The sequence below is a fragment of the Rhinolophus sinicus genome, linkage group LG07 (genome assembly GCF_036562045.2).
Source record: "Rhinolophus sinicus isolate RSC01 linkage group LG07, ASM3656204v1, whole genome shotgun sequence".
Lineage (NCBI taxonomy): Eukaryota > Metazoa > Chordata > Mammalia > Chiroptera > Rhinolophidae > Rhinolophus > Rhinolophus sinicus.
This window is the reverse complement of record NC_133757.1, coordinates 22,933,290-22,952,596: the sequence shown is the minus strand read 5'-3', so window position 1 is coordinate 22,952,596 and position 19,307 is coordinate 22,933,290. Positions and strand designations below refer to the sequence as shown.

General features: G+C 37.7%; 1 protein-coding gene across 14 annotated transcripts in view; it reads left to right on the top strand.

Moving 5' to 3' along the window:
- Positions 1 to 19,307, top strand: part of BTRC (beta-transducin repeat containing E3 ubiquitin protein ligase) — a 167,016-nt gene that overhangs the window by 123,680 nt on the left and 24,029 nt on the right. For all 14 annotated transcript variants that reach the window (XM_019724950.2, XM_019724949.2, XM_019724948.2 and 11 more), the window contains 2 exons: positions 14,467 to 14,698; positions 17,824 to 18,010. In XM_019724950.2, the coding sequence (XP_019580509.1) occupies positions 14,467 to 14,698; positions 17,824 to 18,010 (419 nt within the window). The remainder of the gene's footprint in view (positions 1 to 14,466; positions 14,699 to 17,823; positions 18,011 to 19,307) is intronic.

The window sequence follows — 19,307 nt, the reverse complement described above, 5'->3', positions numbered from 1 at the left end:
TCAGACAGAATCATAAGTTAATAGCTTTTCTGCCAATTTTTGAGAGAAAAGAGGGTGGGTGCTGATGTCAGCTGGAATTTTAGTCTGGTTTCTCCCCTAGCTCTGTCTTTGCTGATTAGTAAAACAAAGTACAGAGTCTATACTTTGTACCCTGTGGGATACAGAATGTACTCTACCTTATAACAGATTAGTTCTTTGGTAGAAACCAGTAAAGTAGATTTTTAAAATCAGAGTAATGCTTTGAGAGTCTTGTTACCATTCTAATAATTTCCTTACTATTCTTCTTTCTAAATTTGAGTTTTATAGGAATATGTATTGGAAATTGCTCCGAAAGATTGAAAATGAAAAAAAAAAATTGATGTTCAAATGCCTTTTATTCCATATTGTAAAACATATTTTGAGGTCTTCTCCAATTATTAAATGTCAGTCATCATTCCCTTTGGAAGTTCATTTTTACTTCCAAAATTTTCTGTCTCCCAATTTGCCCCTTAAAAATGTTGAAACTAACTTTAAAGGTTGCCAAGTTAGAGTGTTTATTGACAAAGCATCAATGTAGTGATAGTATGATCCTTGTTGGTAAGAGAAGAGGACTCCAATTGTTTACACCACAAGGCAATTTCCCCCTGCACTCCCAAAAAGCAATATTCACACCTTACATTAGTTTGGATTAAAATTTGTTTTACCAAATATTTTGAGCTTATGTCATAATCTCTGTCCTTCAGAGTTTCAAAACTAGTTGAAAGTAAAGGTTTCTGGACATAAAACTACTGTAAAAGCAAAAAATATATTTAATGGAATATTAAGCTCTAATTATAATCAGCAACTATGTACATTATAGTCTTCTCTAGTTAAAAGCAGAATGGCAGCTAATGCCCTTACTATGTGCCAGGTACTCTTCCAAATGTCTTTACATGTATTATCTTATTTTTATCTTAACATTAACCCTACTAGGTAGGTACTTGTAAGAATCACCATTTTACACATGAGGACATTGAAGCACAGAGAGGTTAAGTAACTTAGCCAAGATCACACATCAAGTAAATGGTAGAGTTGGGACAGAATAAGTGCCAAATCACGGTGTTATGTTTTACGATATTCTATTACATCCATAAACTCCTTCAGAGGGACATTTGAACTGGTTTCAGAGTGGCACCTGTGGTCTTGGTGTTCATGTAAACCATTTTTGCTATAGAAAATGTATTTAGCCATAGATGCAAAGCAGTGCTGCTCTTCTACGTTTAGTCTTAGTCATTGACTTGGAGCTTCATTATCCTTAGAAAAAAGGGCCAGAATTTCGTTTTAGAAAAAGTGTACGCTTTATGTAATAACCGCATTTTAAAATTTAGTCTGAACTCGATTAACTTATGTGAATCTGAACAAGTTATTTTGATCACCTCTGCTAAAAAACAAAAGACGACAACAACAAAAAAACAGATGCTGCATCCAAACTAAGCTTTTTCCTGGATAAATTAAGAAAACAATTACCCAACTATTCCAGAGAGAAATGTCTTTAGTCCCTTGATGCTCCAAGGGTTATTAAAGTTTTACCTGCAGATAACCAAGACTTCCAGAAGTTACAAGTCATTTACTTCATTCACTACAGCTAAGAGAGGCCTGTGCTGCTGCCTCATAGGATTATTTCTTGCTGCATTTAACATGCATTAACAAGTATTTGGAAAGAGTTGAATTTCTTTTAGAAAGCTGAGTTGGCTTGTTGAGATCCTGTCCCAAAAAAACCTTGTATTTTTCTAATCCAGGTTTTAGATACAGCTTCTCAAAAGCTTTCTTCAGGAGCAAGTTTTACCAAATCATTGAGACCTTTTATTGGACTCAAAAATGTAAGAATTAGAGCACAAAGAAAAGGACGGTAGTATTTTCCTCTGTACTTAAAACTGACTGCATTTTTCCCATGTACTTTATAATTGTGTTTTAAGCGTGTCTCTTATGTTTTCCTCTGGCAGCCAGTGCCTCCATCATTCCCTATTATTTATGGTAGAACTTAACCTTCTGATGCTAAAATAAAAGGGAGGATGTGAAGGGGGAAGTTAGGGCGAAGACTCTTAGTTTAAACTTTCTCCACAGAAATTTTATTTTGATAATATTAACTAACATTATTTAACATCCAGATGAGCCACCTCTATCTGAGGAAGTTTACAAAAAGAGCAACCAGATTCCAGACAATTACACTTTATTACTCTGCTTGAAACATTAAGTAGTGGCTTAGGAAATATTATAGTTTTTCATCTCCTCTCCCTCTTGATGTTTATTGTTTATTGTGTGGGAGAGGACCTGTTTGTCCAATAAGCATATTGCTTTTCTTGGAGCAGGTAACGCTAGGTCCATTTTGCATTTTGTTATATTCTCTGCCCCCTCATCTCTCTCCCCTTTGCCATCTCTCCCTACCCCCTGCTTCCCCTTCCCATCTCTTTCCCGTCTCTCCCACCCTGCCCCACAGTCCCCACTCTCTCCTTTACCCCATAGCCACTTTTTTCATTCCTCTCCCTTTTCTCCTCCTTCCTCTCACCCTTCTCCCTGCTTCCCTTCCCTTTCTTTCCCCTCCTCATTTCCTACCTCTCTCTTCTATCTCCTTCCTCCTCCTTTTCTTCCTCTTCTCTATCCTCCTTTCCACAGTCACAATCACCTGTAATTCTGTATCCTCCTGGATCAGATCTTCACTGTCCAAGATTTTCAACAAAGGAGATAAATTTCACCTGGCTGATTAATTTGATGTTACAGACGGAGAATACTCTAGATGACACAAAAACACCCCCCATACATCAAATAATAGACTAATGATTTTTTTTAAAGACCAGAAAAATATATATACCCACCAAAATGTGAACATTATTTACTTGTTAATGGTGGAAATTATGAGCAATTTTTATGTTCTTTGTGTTTCTGTATTTTTCATATTTTCTGAAGTGTCTCTGTTATAAATGCTGTTTTTTAAAAATCATTTGATCGTCGGTGCCTCACCCCAGTAGATCCTTGTTTAGTGAAAGTAAAACAAAACAAAATGAGGACTCAGATTTGATCCTCCAATGAATATGAATTTGGTTTGCTATTTTGATATTCAGTTTTCCAGATCCTTTCAACTTTCAAAATGATGGCCCTTTGAACTGCAGCATGAATTCTCCAGCTATTGGTGCTCTCAGAGCACATAATGGATGTTAAATATACTCTCACAAGTTAGGCTTAAACTCTGAGTCCTACAAGACCTTTTCTGCCTTTCTCTACCCTCACCAAAATTTAGTTCATATTTTGTTTATTGTAATATTTCTATACTATAAGTGTAGTCAGTGTGACAGACTTGACAATTTATATACAGATTTGTTTTCAGCTCTGTTATCAGTCCCGTGGGGAGGGTCGCGAGGACTGGCATTGCTGAGCAGCCATTCTGTTATTGTTATACCTCATTGTTTTACCTTGTCTGTTGTCCTCAGTACTGTTGTTTATAAAAGGCATAAAATCCATGCTGTACTAGGCCATGATACCAACTGTTCCACAGTTAAATGTTAAAACTGCAAGTTCAGATTCAAGTTTGACCAGAAGAACTTCCAGACTGCCCTTCTCAGTTGGTTAGCTTAGGTGTAGAACGTAAATGTAAGACAAGATGAAGTGTTCTAAGTTGTGTATTCCCTAGCTATAGTGTACTCGTTTCAGAAAGGGTTAAATGGTGTAGTTAGTGAACGGGTTTCTAGCTGCAGGGGTTTTTGAAAAGAGATCTAGGAATTCTGCAGTTAATTGAATTCTTCAGGCATAAACTTACTGTCATTGAAAAATTTTGAGTGAGTGAAATTCTTTTGCTTTGCTACTAGATATAGTTCATACAGTGTCTTAGAAGTCCAGAATTCTTTTTTTTTTTAAAGGATTTTATGCCTATTTATGCTGTTTGGACATTTTATATGGTAAACATGACATTTTAAAAGATTTTACACATTATTTCCTTGTTTTGCCCTTCTCCCTGTTTGGTTTTTGGGTCTTTTTGTTTGTTTGTTTGTTTGTCCTTCTTTCCTCACTTCCCCAAATCTGTATCACTGGTGTTTTTCCCCATTTTTCCCCATCTTGTGAGCAAAGTTTTAACAGTACGTAGAAAGTTAACTGCCTGGAGTCTTTTAAATATAAGTAACACGCAACCAGTAATAAGCTGTCGGTTGTTTTTTTGCTGCCTGCAAAGAAACATAAACACAGTGCTCATTTCTGGCAGGTTTTTACTGTCAGAGTTTCTCCTATTATATTTATCTTACAATTTGCCAGGGGGTGAAGTTATTAAGTTTTAGCAGCAGCCATCGATCAAGTTCACAAGTTAACACGATAAAGGCTCTGTGCCGCTCCGATCCGGGGAAATGATGATCCTCACTCGGTAATTAACTAAATGAGAAAGTTAAATCTTACTTGAGAGCTGGGAGAGATGAAAGAGAGGTGTTTGTCAGTTTCTCAGTGGAAATTAGAAGCAGTTTTCTGCAATTCCCTAAGCTGCTGCTCTGTCATATTTTACATAAGCACTGGGAAAACGTCTTGTAATTAGTGCTGTCATGGAGGATTTTTTTTTTGCTGAAGGATGTTGGAATAATTCATTAGATTATCAAGAAAGGCTTGTGTCCTGAAATGATTAGCACAGTGAAATTTAAACCATTAACGATAACAAGTTTAGAGCTTGCTGCAGTGCAGAGGCACCCGGGGTATGTCTGTGCCTATTTCAATCATTTCTTATAATTAAACATTATGTCCTTTTTTTTCCTTTATCACTAAGACCCATCCAAAAATCCTTTTAAGGTGGCACTGCCTACATCAGTGGGTTTACCAGCCTTGGAGGTGTGTGTAGTTAGTAGCTATAATAATGCAGCAGTAAATTAAACTGCTGTGAGTTTCTTGGTTTAGAACAAAAGAACCTATCACCCTGGAAGCTATAAAGTTGCATGAGGGAACCCACTACAGAAACGAGAGCCCCAATTTTGAAACCTAAAAATGTTAAGTGGCTATCCTATCCCTTTACCTCAAAAATCTGGAAATAATCAAAATGGCTTTGCTTTGCTTTTGGTTAATTTTTTATCTGGCTTTTCCTATAATTAATAAATAGAAAAAAAGGTTGGCAAGTGTCCAGTCCTTAAATAATCATATATACTGGTACATTTGTGAGTTTATTTCCTAGTGAGTTTTATTTAAAAGAATTGAAATGATTACATGCTTTTTCTTGTTGGTTATTAGAAACCAGTCAGATTCATAATGTGAACTTCCTTCTGCTGACAAATCTGCCCCTTCCTGTCTTCCACGTTCACTAATCAGATCTGACATATTTATGAGTTCACCTAATATGTAATCATATTTAGTAGAAGCTGTTAAAATATTAATGCAATAATCCCACTGAAAAATGTAATATTTACTTCTGTTGCAATGTATGTCCCATTCTATATGTACAGCCACCATTTTCTTTTCATTTGCACTCTCACCTTCCAAGAAGATAATAGACTATGTTTTTGTTTTTTTAGAAGTCTTCTTCTTTTTTTTTTTTTTTTTAAAGATTTTATTGGGGAAGGGGAACAGGACTTTATTGAGGAACAGTGTGTACTTCCAGGACTTTTTTTTTGTTTTTCCCCCAAGTCAAGTTGTTGTCCTTTCAGTCTTAGTCGTGGAGGGCGCAGCCTCCAGGTCCAGTTGCCATTGCTAGCTGCGGAGGGGGCGGCCATCCCTTGCGGGAGTTGAACCGGCAACCTTGTGGTTGAGAGGACACGCTCCTACCAACTGAGCCATCCAGGAGCTCAGCGGCAGCTCAGCTCAAGGTGCCATGTTCAATCTTAGTTGCAGGGGCGCTGCCCACCATCCCTTGCGGGAGTCAAGGAATCGAACTGGCAACCTTGTGGTTGAGAGCCCACTGGCCCATGTGGGAATCAAACTGGCAGCCTTCGGAGTTAGGAGCATGGAGCTCTAACTGCCTGAGCCAACGGGCCAGCCCTAGACTACTTTTTTGATCACTGAAAATTTTAAAGGTTTTTTTAAGAACTGAAAACTGGAATGTTAAAAATTATGATCCCACTTTTGAGCATTCGTTACCTTTTACTCTGTGTGTTCAATTTATGGCCAAATTCTTTCCGTTTCTCTTGAAATCCCCTTGTTAAAAGATGGCCAAATACCAATGGGCTTTATCCCTTCTGGGTTCATTTTTCTTTTCTATCCTGTCTCTTTGGGAGTTCTAGATCTGTTCTGGACCTCCCTGCTACCATGTTTCCCCGAAAATAAGACCTAGCCAGACAATCAGCTCTAATGCGTCTTTTGGAGCAAAAATTAATAATAAGACCCTGTCTTATTTTACTATAAGACTGGGTCTAATATAATATAATATATAATATAATACCAGGTCTTATATTAATTTTTGCTCCAAAAGATGCATTAGAGCTGATTGTCTGGCTAGGTCTTATTTTCGGGGAAACACTAAGGTATCCGTCCCTTAGGTGTGCTTACTTCAGTTCTAGTCAAAATGTAGACAATACCATTTCCTCTTAATTCAACCAAGACCATGTTGACTCTAAGAGGTACTTTTACAAAGACTCAATGAAAAACAGTAGAAAAAAGAACTTTAAAATCAAGGTGTTTGTATTCTTATTTAACTAAAGCCTGGCAACAGCCAACAGAGTATAGTATAGACCTTTTAAAAAATCTCCCCTTCCCCTTCTACGCTTGAATGTTTTTCATTGTTTCTCCCAGACACAGGCGCAAGAACCCTGGTTCTATCTCCATCCAGGTTAATGTACCACATTAAATTTTGAAGGATCAGCCCTATTGAAGAAGTAAAGCATTATACTGAAATAAATGTGTATTATAATCCAAACCTACAATTCTCAACAGGCCCTTTCTCCTTCCTCTCTTGTGAGGTTAAAATACATTTCTTTTAAGCACTTCCTAATCTGCCTCTTCTAACTATAGCCATAATCACCTCTTGCCTGGATTATTTCATCAGCTTTCTAATCTGTCTTCTTCCTCTGCTTTTGTAACTTGCTCTTGTTTCCCCTTCCCACCTCCCCAGCCCGCCCCCCATTCTCTGTGTGGCAGCCAGTGTAAATATTTCTTAAGCAGAAATCAAATAATGTCATATTTAACTACTTCAAAACCTCTAGGGGCTCTCTTTTACATTTAGGATGAAATCCACACTCCTACTGTGTCCCAGAAGGCTGTATGATCTGGCCCCAGGCCACCTCACTGAACTCATTTCCCACCACCATCCCCCTCATTCACTCAGCCCCAGCCATTTTAGCCTTCTTTCTGTCTTTCACTTGAACACACCTTGGACTTGCTTTTCCTCCTGCCCAGAAGACTTTTCCTCCAAATCTTCGCAAGACTCACTCTCATCATTCAGAGCTCAGCTCATATATTACCTCCTTCAGGATCATTTCATGACCACCTCAGTTAAAGTAGGTTGTACTGCTACTCACTCCCTATTTTATGTTACGTTATTTTGTTTTTTTCACAATACTTACTGGTTTCTGAAATTAACGTATTTATTGTATATTCTCCGTCTATCCTTCCCCAGAAAGGTAGAGAAACTTTGTGTGCTCACCGCGGTTTTCCTAGTACCTAGAAAAGTGCCCAGCACAGAATAGTCACTCAGTAAATGGTTGTTGGTTGATTGATAACTCTAAAGTCCCAGCCTTAGTCAAAATTCTTGTCCTATGCCTCCTAGGCTGCAGCCTTAGTATCCCCAGCAACCCTGGCTCATTTTATTCTTTCATTCATCATCTTAATCATTATATCCTCTTTCCCCTACCGTGGGTTTCAATGCCAGTCTTTCTTCAGCGCCCTTCTTAAAGCCAAACTGAAATATCATTTGCATCTCTCTAGTCATAAATATTATTCTTTTCACCTAGGCTTTGCTCCCCTAATTCCAAATGGTGTCCTATGTCTGGAACATTTTCTTTCTCTAGTTACCACACCCTTCCTTAGTGGTTAAATAAAGCAGGGTTTGCATGCACACTAGAAACATCTGTCATTCTACCATGAAGGTTAGCCAGTCCATGCTGTATCTTCCAACCTGTACACAATACAATTAGCAAATACAGCATACTTAATATTGCAGTGGTGTGTTGGTTAGGCTAATTGGTGTCTGCAAGTGTGTTATTTTCCCCTGCTGGTCCCTGGCAGCAGCTTCAGAGAAATCCATGGTAATTTTGAAAGCAGTGCATGTAATATGTTTTCAGGGGGGGAAAATGTTAGCCCTCAGCCGCTGAGGATAGTCGTATAAATACTTAAGTTCTTTCATTTTGTGTGCTTGTCACCTGACAGCTTCTTTTTTTCTTTTGGAGATAACTGTTCATTGTAAACAGAAAAGCGGAAGAGGAGATGTGCAGGGGTGGCAGAAAGTTAGTGTTACCATTAAACTGAGGTTGTTTGTCAGCTTTCCTAGACACTTGAGCAGTAGTGGTTGAGTCATCAGGCTTTTGTTGAGAAAGCCAAATCAATTCTATTGCCACCAGTGACCATTACCTTCTCTCCCATATACTCTAATATACAACCTTTTGATTTTTTAATAATTGAACTTTTTCACTGTGCCCTTGTGGATTTTCAAAGGTTCTCAAATTGAAATTTTGCTGCATTTACTTTAGACATTAGTAGAAAAATCTGTATGGGAGAATGATAGAAGGAAGAGGGTTGATAGCAAAGGCCTGTATCTGCAGAGTTCTCTACAAATGTAATATCTTAGTTACAAGTGAAATTAAATTATAGTGGCATTTATCCTTAGGAAAACACTATTCTTAGAAGTTTAAAAAGTCAATTTTATTAAGATAATTTACATATAATAAAATACATCCATTTTAAGTATACAGTTCAATAAATTTTGGCAAATGTATACACCTGTGTAGCAGTCAAGCTATAGAACATTTTCATTGCCCCCAACTCCCCTTGTGCTCTTAGTCCCACTCCCACATCCAGCCCCAGGCAACCACGGGTCAGTTTTCATCATTAGAAATTAGATTTGTTTGTTCCTAGAGTTTCATATAGGTAGATTCATAAAGTATGTACTCTTTTGTGCCTGGCTTCTTTCGTTCAGCATGTTTTTGAGATTATTCTTTGTCATTTTGTGTGTATCCGTAGTTCGTTCTTTTTACTGATGAGTACTATTCCATTGTATGGCTATATTACAATTTGTTTATTAGTTCAACTCTTGATGGACATTGGGATTCTTTCAATTTGGGACTATTATGAATAAAACAGTTGTGAATATTCATATACAAGTCTTTGTGTGGAAATATGTTTTCATGGAGGGGGGGTGTGAATACCTAGGAGTGGAATTGCTGGGTCATGTGGTAAGTATATGTTTAACTTTATAAGAAACCGTCAACCAGTTTTCTAAAGTGGTTGTACCGTTAAACATTACTGCCAGCAATGTGTGAGACACCCAGTTGCTCATCATTCTTGCCAATACTTGGTATGGTTGGTCTTTTTAATTTTAGCCATTCCAGTAAGTACGTGGTAGTGTCTCATTGTGATTTTAATTTGCGTTTTCCTAGTGACTAATGATGTTGAACATCATTTCATATACTTATTGGCCATCCGTGGACTGTGTGTGTGTGTGTGTGTGTAGCATCTGTTCAAATCTCCTGCCTATTAAAAAAAGAGGGTTATTTGTTCTCTTATTATCAACTTCTGAGAGTACCTTATATATTCTAGATACAAGTCCTTCATCAAATACATATATCGCAAATATTTTCTCCTAGTTTGTGATTTGTATTTTTGTTTTCTTCACTGTATTTTTGAAAACCAGAAGTTTAAAATTTTGACACATGCCAACTTACCTATTTTTTTTCTTTTGTAAGAGGAGTTTGCACTTTTTTTGTGCTTTTGTGCCCTACCTATGAAGTGATTGCCTATCCCAAGAGCACCAAGATTTTCTCCTATGTTTTCTTCTAGAAGTTCTCTTTTACCTCTACATATAAATCTGGAATCCACTTATGCTAATTATTGTATATGATCTAAAGCAAACAACAGGTTCATTTTCCTAAATTGATATCCAGTTGTTTCAACATCTTTGTTCAAAAGACTAGTCTTTCCCTATTGAATTATTTTGGTACCTTTCTCAAAAATCAACTGGCCATATGTGAGTCTATTTGTGGACCCTCTTCGATTCTGTTCCATTGATATCCATGTTTGTCCTTACAGCAAACCACATTTTCTTGATTACTATTGCTTTACTATAAGTCTTGAAATTCGGTAATATGAGTCCTCCATCTTTGTTTTTATTTTTCAAGATTGTTTTGGCTAAAGTTTGCATTCCATACAAATTTTAGAATCAGCTTGTCAACTTGCCTGCTGGGATTTTGATTGATATTGCATTGATTCTATAGATCAGTTGGAAAGAATGAACATCTTAACAATATTGAGTCCAATTTATAAACATAATATATCCATTTATTTGTCTTTAAATTTCCCATAGCAATGTTTGTAGTTTCAGTTTACAAGTATTGCACATGTTGTTAAATTTATTCCTAAATGTCACATTTTTTTAATGCTACCATAAATTGTATAGGCAGACAGTTTTTAAAAATGTATTTCAGGGTGCCCGGTTAGCTCAGTTGGTTGGAGCATGGTGCTGATGCCACCAATGTTGCCAGTTCAATCCCCGTGTGGGCCACTGTGAGCTGCGCCCTCCTTTAAAAAAAATTAAATGAAATGAGTATAGTGGTTACCCTTAGGGAGGCTAGTGACCTGGAAAAAGGAGCGCAAGGCTGGGCTTGTGAGGCTCGTGATAATCCATTTCTCGATCTGGGTGCTGGTTATATGGGTATGTTCACCTTGTGAAAATCTATCAAGCCGTACACTTAAAATTATGCACTTTTATGTACATTATACCTCAATCAAAATTAAACTGGAAAAATATATATTACATAGTGAGAAAAGGATGTATTTTCAAAAAGAGGGGGAGAGTCCAACACCAGCAGTGTTATAGTGTCATTAAGAGTGTTGATTTATTGGGTACTTTACTGTGTTCCAGGTGAGCTAAACATACTTTTCTTAGATTATTTTATTTGATCCTCACAAAAACCCAGTGAAATAGATTCTGCAGTTATTCTTATTTTACAGGAGGGGGGGATACAGAGACTCAGGAAAAAAATCAAGTTATTTATTCCATGTCACACAGCTGATAAATTGAGCCAGAATTTGAAGCCAGTTCTTTCTACTCTAGGGCCAAAGCTCTTAATACAATATGGTGTAGTGGTTAAGAGTAACTCATCTGAAGCGATGATGGATCTGAGTGTGTGTCTTTCTACCTCACAAGGAAATCCTCTGAGTGGTGGTGACTAAAATGTACCAGCTCAAGTAACCCAGTGGTAAATACATGAACTCTCAGTTTCTACTTCATTTCTAATAGTCAAATGTTTTAGGTCCCATTATGATTTGATCATTGAAAGTATAAGAAAGTCTTGACTGAACTTTAGCTGCTGCAGTGGGATAACCAAACTTGTGAGGTCCTTAGACATTTCTATCTGTTAATAAGTCTGATAGCCACTGATCAAAGCACGACTCCCCATGATTATAGTAACAGCTGGTTTGTTTAAGGTATAAACAGAATAATTTCAGTACCTTACTGATTATTGTTCTCTGTTACTGACATTTCTGGTCTTTAGCCAGAAAATAGTATTCTGGTTAGCACCCGTCTCCGGTCCATTTCCACCTTTTACAAGGCAAAGGACAACTATATAAAATATGGTGGAGTGGGACGTTTTGGTTATTGGAATGAGAAGTGGCATTTGGTCAAGCTTGTAAAACCACCTGTTTGTTAGCTTTCTAAATCTTATTACATAGTTCATGAATTTTCCCTTTCTGAGATACGAATAAAAAACCTACACCAAAAGCAGCCCCGAAGTCCCCGTAGGCCTGTGTCCAACAAGGTGCTTATTAATCATTTTCAGTCTGTGTCATAGACAACAGTGGCATTTATGCCAGAAAACATCCACCTCTGTACACCAGGGTTTGCTGTTTACAGGTGTCAGCGCTTTCTGTGTAAATGGAATGGCTAATGAATACCATTCTTGAAAATGGACTTTCAGCTGTGTATCAGGAATCATTTGTAAAGAGGCCTGCATGTAGGATTTAACATTTAGAAATTAAGACAAGCCTGTGCCTTAAATAGCAGAAGTTGATTATCCAAGTTTGATAAGTTTTATGGCACATTGAATATATATACCTAGGCAGGTATGTACCATTAGTGACATGGGTTTCCCCGCCAAAATGGGATTGCCTCAGGTAAATATGCTGAAGATTCATCAGATTATTTTGAAAAGTACCCAGTTGTATCACTTTGTGGTTATACTCTAAAGAAAACTTTCTTCAGACTAGCAAAAGTTTCCGTTGATTTCTGAGTCTCCTAGTGTGCCCCAGTCTCCAACTTGGGTATGGTTCTTGTATCCTTTTTTTTCCCCTCATACCCCATTTCCAGTCTATCAGCAAATTCAGTTGGCCTTGCCTTCAAAATGTACATTGAATCCCATTATTTCTCACCACCTCTGCAGCTACCACTCTAGTCCAAACGATTGTTGTCTTTTCTGTGGACTGCTATGAAGTAGTCTCCTAATTAATCTCCTTATTTCCATTCATATCCCCTACAGTCTATTCTCCATACAGCAGTGATCCTTTTAAAAGGTGACATCATGTCACTGTTGGGCTTCTAGGAGCTTCTCCATGTGCAGTTTCTCATCCTCTAGACTTACCTCTCCAGGAGGGAGTCTGAATTTCTTCCATGGTGTTTCAAGGCTCTAAGAAGGAGTGAGCGGAAGCTGCCTGGGCTCAGAAGCACCAGAATGTCACTTTCTCCACATTCTGTTAGTCAAAGCCCAGATTCAAAGGCTCGGACAAATTCTACCTCTCGATGGGAGAAACAGCATTTGTGTTCAGGGAGGGTTGTTATTGTGTGAGGCCCTCTTTGAAGATTAGCTCCCACCACACAAATGACCTGGGTGATCTGGCTTGGACTACTTCTCCAACTTTATTTCTCCTCGCTCACTTGGCTCCAGACACCCTGGACCCTCTTGTTGTTTTTGAACATGCCAGACAGACTTCCTCAGACCTTACTTAGCTCTCAAAATTCCTATTGCCTAGACCATTCTTACCTCATGTCACAAAATGTCTAGTTCCTCATTCCCTTCATGTTTCAGTTCAAATGTCATCTCCTTAGGGAAACTATCTCTGGCCCCTTATACTTAAATAACAATATTAGGGTTTTTCTTAATTGCTGCATAACAAATTACCACAAATGTAGCAAGTTAAAGCAACACCCACCCATGAGCTCACAGTTCTCTAGGTCAGAAGTCTGGCACAGCATGGCTGGGTCCCTGGCTCAGAGCATCACAAGGGTTGGCCAGGCTGAGTTCTCATCTGGAAGCTCTGGGGGGAAATCCTCTTCTCAGCCTGTTATTGGCAGAATTCAGTTCCTTGCCTGTGTAGAATTAAGGTCCCCATTTCCTTACTGGCTGTCAGCTCCTAGAAGCTTGTCACACCGTCTCCTTTCTCTTCTGCAACCCATTGGAGAAAACTCTGCTTTTAAAGGGCTCATTTGATTAGGTCAGACCCACCAGAGTAATCTCCCAGTCTTGAGGTCATTTGGTTTGGGGCTTTAATTAAATCACAGCAATACATATGTGTTTGCTTAAATAAGTGAGAGAAGCAGTGGTACGTAAGGGGCCAGGAATCTTCGGGAGGCCATTTTACAATGGTCCTGTGATAACATATCTGTTTTTTCTATCCCTTTATCCCCCTTTGTTTTTCTTTGTAGCACTGTTAACATCGTATTTTTTTATTTATTTGGTTTTTAACTGCTGTTACTGATGATAGAAATTGTTATTTTTGTTCAGTGTTGAATTCCTCACACCTAGGGTAGTATTGGGCACATTGTAGGTGCTCAATTAATAGTTATCGACTGAACCATAAAAAAGACTTTGAGGCATATCAATTTGATAACAGCAAAGATGGGATTTTTTGGAAGGAAAGATTAAGCATATAAATGTTATTTAAGCTTTAGCTCCATAGGTACCAGTCTTAAATTGTTCATTGGCTCATCTTTGCATGGAGGATTTCTTATTTGACTATTAAAAACTAAGTTGTGAATAAGTAATTGTATAAATGTCCAGTAACTGGTGTACATGTAGACAAGAAAAAGCAAATTAGCTATCTTGCTTGCTAGTGATAATAACATGCTTTCAACTTTCGGTTTTCATCTGTATATCTTCAAATAATATTTTCCTGTGAACTTTTGGAAATGGATGCCTAGTTGTCCAGCAGCATTCCTAATTTACCAACTTACTGTGGAATTTCTGTGGCTTTCCATGTAATTGCTGTTCACAAACATCCAATTACTGATAGAGTAGCAGAGTGAGCTCTATCATATAGACATAACATAGCATGCCAGACCAGAAAATTACACATTTGCCTCATTTTCGATACTTACTGTAATGTGTTTCTTTTAATCCACCCTTTCTACAGACAAAACTTGCCAATGGCACTTCCAGTATGATTGTGCCCAAGCAACGGAAACTCTCAGCAAGCTATGAAAAAGAAAAGGAACTGTGTGTCAAATATTTTGAGCAGTGGTCAGAGTCCGATCAAGTGGAATTTGTGGAACATCTTATATCCCAAATGTGTCATTACCAACATGGGCACATAAACTCGTATCTGAAACCTATGCTGCAGAGGGATTTCATAACTGCTCTGCCAGGTATGTCTACGGGTGTTTGTGAGCCATTAATTTGCCTGGAAGATATGTTATAATGGTAATGGTACTGGATCTTCAGCTATACATCTCTTTTTAAGTCTTTTATTGGCTTGATTTTTACAAACTGAGTCCTTTCATCGTACCCTCTTGGGGTGTAAATACCAAAAAAAAAATCAAACTCTGGAAATAGAGACACCTCTTATCCCTGTCTCCTTCCTGTCTCCTGTTCTTCTATTTACCCTGTTTTTACCCACACCAGTCCCAATAACATTTTCTCCAAGGTGTTACTTGGTTTGAGATGTCTTTCATAATGTGTCTTAGTTTCAAGCTGTTAACTTAATGTACGTGGATTTGGATTTCTAAGCAAGCTTATCACCAGAATATTTAAATTGTAAGAATGAATAAGAAACATTTTTGAGTATTTTAGAAAGAAGGGTATCTCAGGAGCTTTGTTGTGACATTAAATATGTAAATTCCAGGCTTTGCAATCTCACTGTGCACAGTAATCAAATAGCTATTGTAAACTAAATACGGATACAGATGTAGGTGTAGATACAGAGATATAAATGTGTTTTTAGAATATATGTACTTAAATATGTACATAGACACACTTAAACATATATGCATGCACACACACATACACTTAAAATATTTTTCTTTGGAGGGTGCTGTGGTTGTTTTACTGAATTCTACTTTTTTTTTTAAAGATTTTATTGGGGAAGGAGAACAGGACTTCGAGGACTTTTATCCAAGTCAAGTTGTTGTCCTTTCAGTCTTAGTTGTGGAGGGCGCAGCTCAGCTCCAGGTCTAGTTGCTGTTGCTAGTTGCAGGGGGCACAGCCCACCATCCCTTGCGGGAGTCAAACCAGCAACCTTGTGGTTGAGAGGATGCGCTCCAACCAACTGGGCCATCTGGGAGCTCAGCGGCAGCTCAGCTCAAGGTGTCGTGTTCAATTTTAGTTGCAGGGGGCACTGCCCACCATCCCTTGCAGGAGTCAAGGAATTGAACTGGCAACCTTGTGGTTGAGAACCCACTGGCCCATGTGGGAATCGAACCAGCAGCCTTCGGAGTTAGGAGCATGGAGCTCTAACCACCTGAGCCACCGGGCCGGCCCTGTTTTACTGAATTCTTAATGGTCATCTAGGACACTGCATAGACATCAGTGTTGAGGGAAATGCTATCTCAGGAAAATAGAAGGTTCTCATCTGTGTTAAAAGCTCATTTTAAAAGAAAACACAGTACAAAGATGAGCTGAATTTGTACCTGTATCTTTCGTTATGTAGAATAAATTTTTGCCCCCTCTTCACTCACCGGATTTTGTTTTAGCCACAGGCAAACAGTTTTCATTGTGCAAACAGCCTGTGTGTGCCTGACTGTGCACTCCCCATTCACTGGTACACACTACTAGCTCTCAAGCATACACCACTAAGAATGAGCAGGCGTTGATTAGACCAGGGTACCGTTTGCCTAATACTGATCCCTGGTGTGTATCTGCTGACCACTTTATAAGATACTAAATCATCAGTCTAATGCTGTACAGCCATTTTAACTTATAAACCTATACCATCTGGCTACATTTAGTAAACCAAACTACTTCAAAAAATGGCTGTAATCCATTAATGTAATGGGTTTGTTTGAAGTGTTAGGTGAAATTACTTCCAAAGACTTATTATAGGGACATAGTGAAAGATCAGGAGCAATTTGGTGGCAGCCATTAAAAACACAGGAGTGGATTTTGGAAACTTCTGGTGGTGTAGAAAGTTTCACTATAAAGATGCAAGAATTGTTCCATCATTGTATTTTGCATGAAGAACTAATTATTATATCTTTAATTGGCATATAGTTATGTTCCTTTAATAAGAATGAGGTGATGGATGCCTCCATCTGTTTATGCTTAAATATGAACATGTGATGCCAGCCAAACAAGATCCATTTAATGCTTTCTTTTCCAAATCTGTTGAAAAATGTGACTGATATCCATACAATCTTTATAATTAAAATAATGTTTACACACGTTTGGATTGTTGCTAATGGTGTCCAAGTATGTCTTTGTATGATTCAGGGGAAAGGCAGAAAATGAAACGTGGTATTCTCTTTCCTGTTTGTTAAGTCTGTGCCTAAGGGAGTCAAAGTATAAAGGTATCCTTCTGCACTATGTGCGTCTTTAGCAAACCTGGGTTATGTAGCCTGTAAATAAAACTAATTTTGAATGTTTTTGTCTCACTTGTGAATTAGAACAGCAGCCAAAAGGTTTATTAGTGCGATCATCTTACTTTATAGGTTTTGTTCCTCTGAGACCTCAGTACAAATTTGGGTGGTAGAGAATTTTAATTGGGAAGCCATCTAGTTTACACAGCCCAAGATCTACTTCCCCTGTTTTTTCTGTACATCCTGCAAAATAGTCTCTGAAATTCTAACCAAGTTATCTATATAGTCTGGGATTTTTTTCATTTTTGGTCAACTGTCATTTAGGTTTTATGGCAGCAACTGTTCTCAAATATGTTTTTTTTTAAAACATCTGAAATTAAACTCATCCTTGAACTTAAACGTACTTCTCTGTCTTTCCTCTTGGGATGTTCCTATACCAATCTGTATTTCTTTCTTCTCTCCTTTCTGCATGCCCAAAATTCTATAACCCAGCACATTCTGACTTAGTGCCTCTCCCCCAGTACATTTAAAGGATATTTCTTTTACTGAACAGCTTTGGAACTGCAGCAGTAATAGAAACAGAATGAGAAATGGACCTAATATAGAGATTTGGGGGGGTCTGAATCACAGAGTTTGAGATGCCATCCGTAGAACATCCCCTAGTGCTGAAATCCATACAGATAGATGTGAATTGTTTTCTGGAATCCTTTTTATTTTTAATGTCTTGGGGGGTTTGCTGGATGTTGGCTTTAACTTTCTTATCTAAAGGAAGATAGAAAATACTGTTCATTTCTGTAACCTTATGGAAAAATTATTGACATGCATTTTACCCATTTGCTGTTTGAAAAAGAAACTGGACCACACAAGGGACAGCCATGTGCCTTCATATCAGAATAAATGCTGTTTTCTTTTCAAGGAGCTTTTGTAAAAACACCTTCTCCACCTGTGTTCTTCTTCTTGCCTCCTCCCCCCACCCAAAGCTCGGGGTTTGGATCACATTGCTGAGAACATTCTGTCATACCTGGATGCCAAATCACTGTGTGCTGCTGAACTTGTGTGCAAGGAATGGTACCGAGTGACATCTGATGGCATGTTATGGAAAAAGCTCATTGAGAGAATGGTCAGGACAGATTCTCTTTGGAGAGGCCTGGCAGAGCGAAGAGGGTGGTGAGCCTTTTAACTTTATTACTATTTATAGAGCTTCAGAACCTGGCCATTGAGTCATTGGAATATTGTTGGCAACCAATGAGACCGTTTATCATGTAATACAATTTATAACAACAACAACAACAACAAAAAGTAGTTATTCATGTACTCGGCATTTTTTCTTCTGACCAGTCACTCATAAATGACATAATAATGTATTAATACTATTTTGCAAAAAATAATGAAAAACTTACCAGTCCTCTAAAACCAGCTGTTGAAAGCATTCTGTTCTCTGGGCAGAAACAGTATCCTGAAGAAGGGCTATGGGCAATTTATAAGGCAAGTAGATGACTTTGAATCACATAGAAGCTGTCAGATCCACCTTTCCCCTAAAACAGTCCAGAACAAATAGTTATTTTCTCCTTCAGAAGAGTCCTTGCCGTTAGCCCAGGCCTGTGATGTTTTATCACCTTTGTGATCAAAATTATTTTTATGCCTAACTAGAATAAGAACTGTAACCATCAGAAAAAGCAAAAAATGGAATTCAGTATAAATAATTGTTTCTTCATAAGATTCCTATACTTTCTCAAGATTTTATTGCTTAATCTTGTATTCCTTAAGGCGTTATATAGTTAGCAGCCTGAGACTTCACCAGTTTTATTCTTTTCACATAATGGTACCATTTCATTAGAACTTCTGGAAGACGTCTTCTTTAGTATATAATTTGCTCTCAGAGGATGACTCTAGAATGTCACTATAAGAAAGTCAGGTGTGAATATTTCATAAATAAAATAATGGTGACATATTATTTTAGTTGATAGATATGCACAGCAGGCGTATATGTGCTCAGTGTTATCCTCCTGAGCAATTAATTTTATCAATTGTTTATCTGGGATCATAAAGAGATGCAAAAGTTAAGAGTGGAGTATCAGCTTTTCTTAGCAATTTTCATAAAAATATAGTTGGCTCCCTTTCTTTTTTGCATTTTTGAAATTCAATAATATAAACAAAATGACCTCTAAATATTATACCAAGTGCTTCAAGAAATTTCTGTCATTCTAGCTACTAGGAAAACTTTAAAATATCTCGCAAATTCCATTAAAGGAAGTAAACACCAGGCAATTCTTTGGTTATATAAAAATTGCATAAATGACAGCATACTGTTATTTCTTCTAAATACATTTTTCTTATCCTCACTTATTTCACTGTATAGAAAAATAGAAACCTTATATCTCAGAACTTATTTCCTACTTTGGAAATAACCTCTTTATAGTATAAGAAAACAAAATAGTATATAGTCGTATGGCATTCAAAGTCC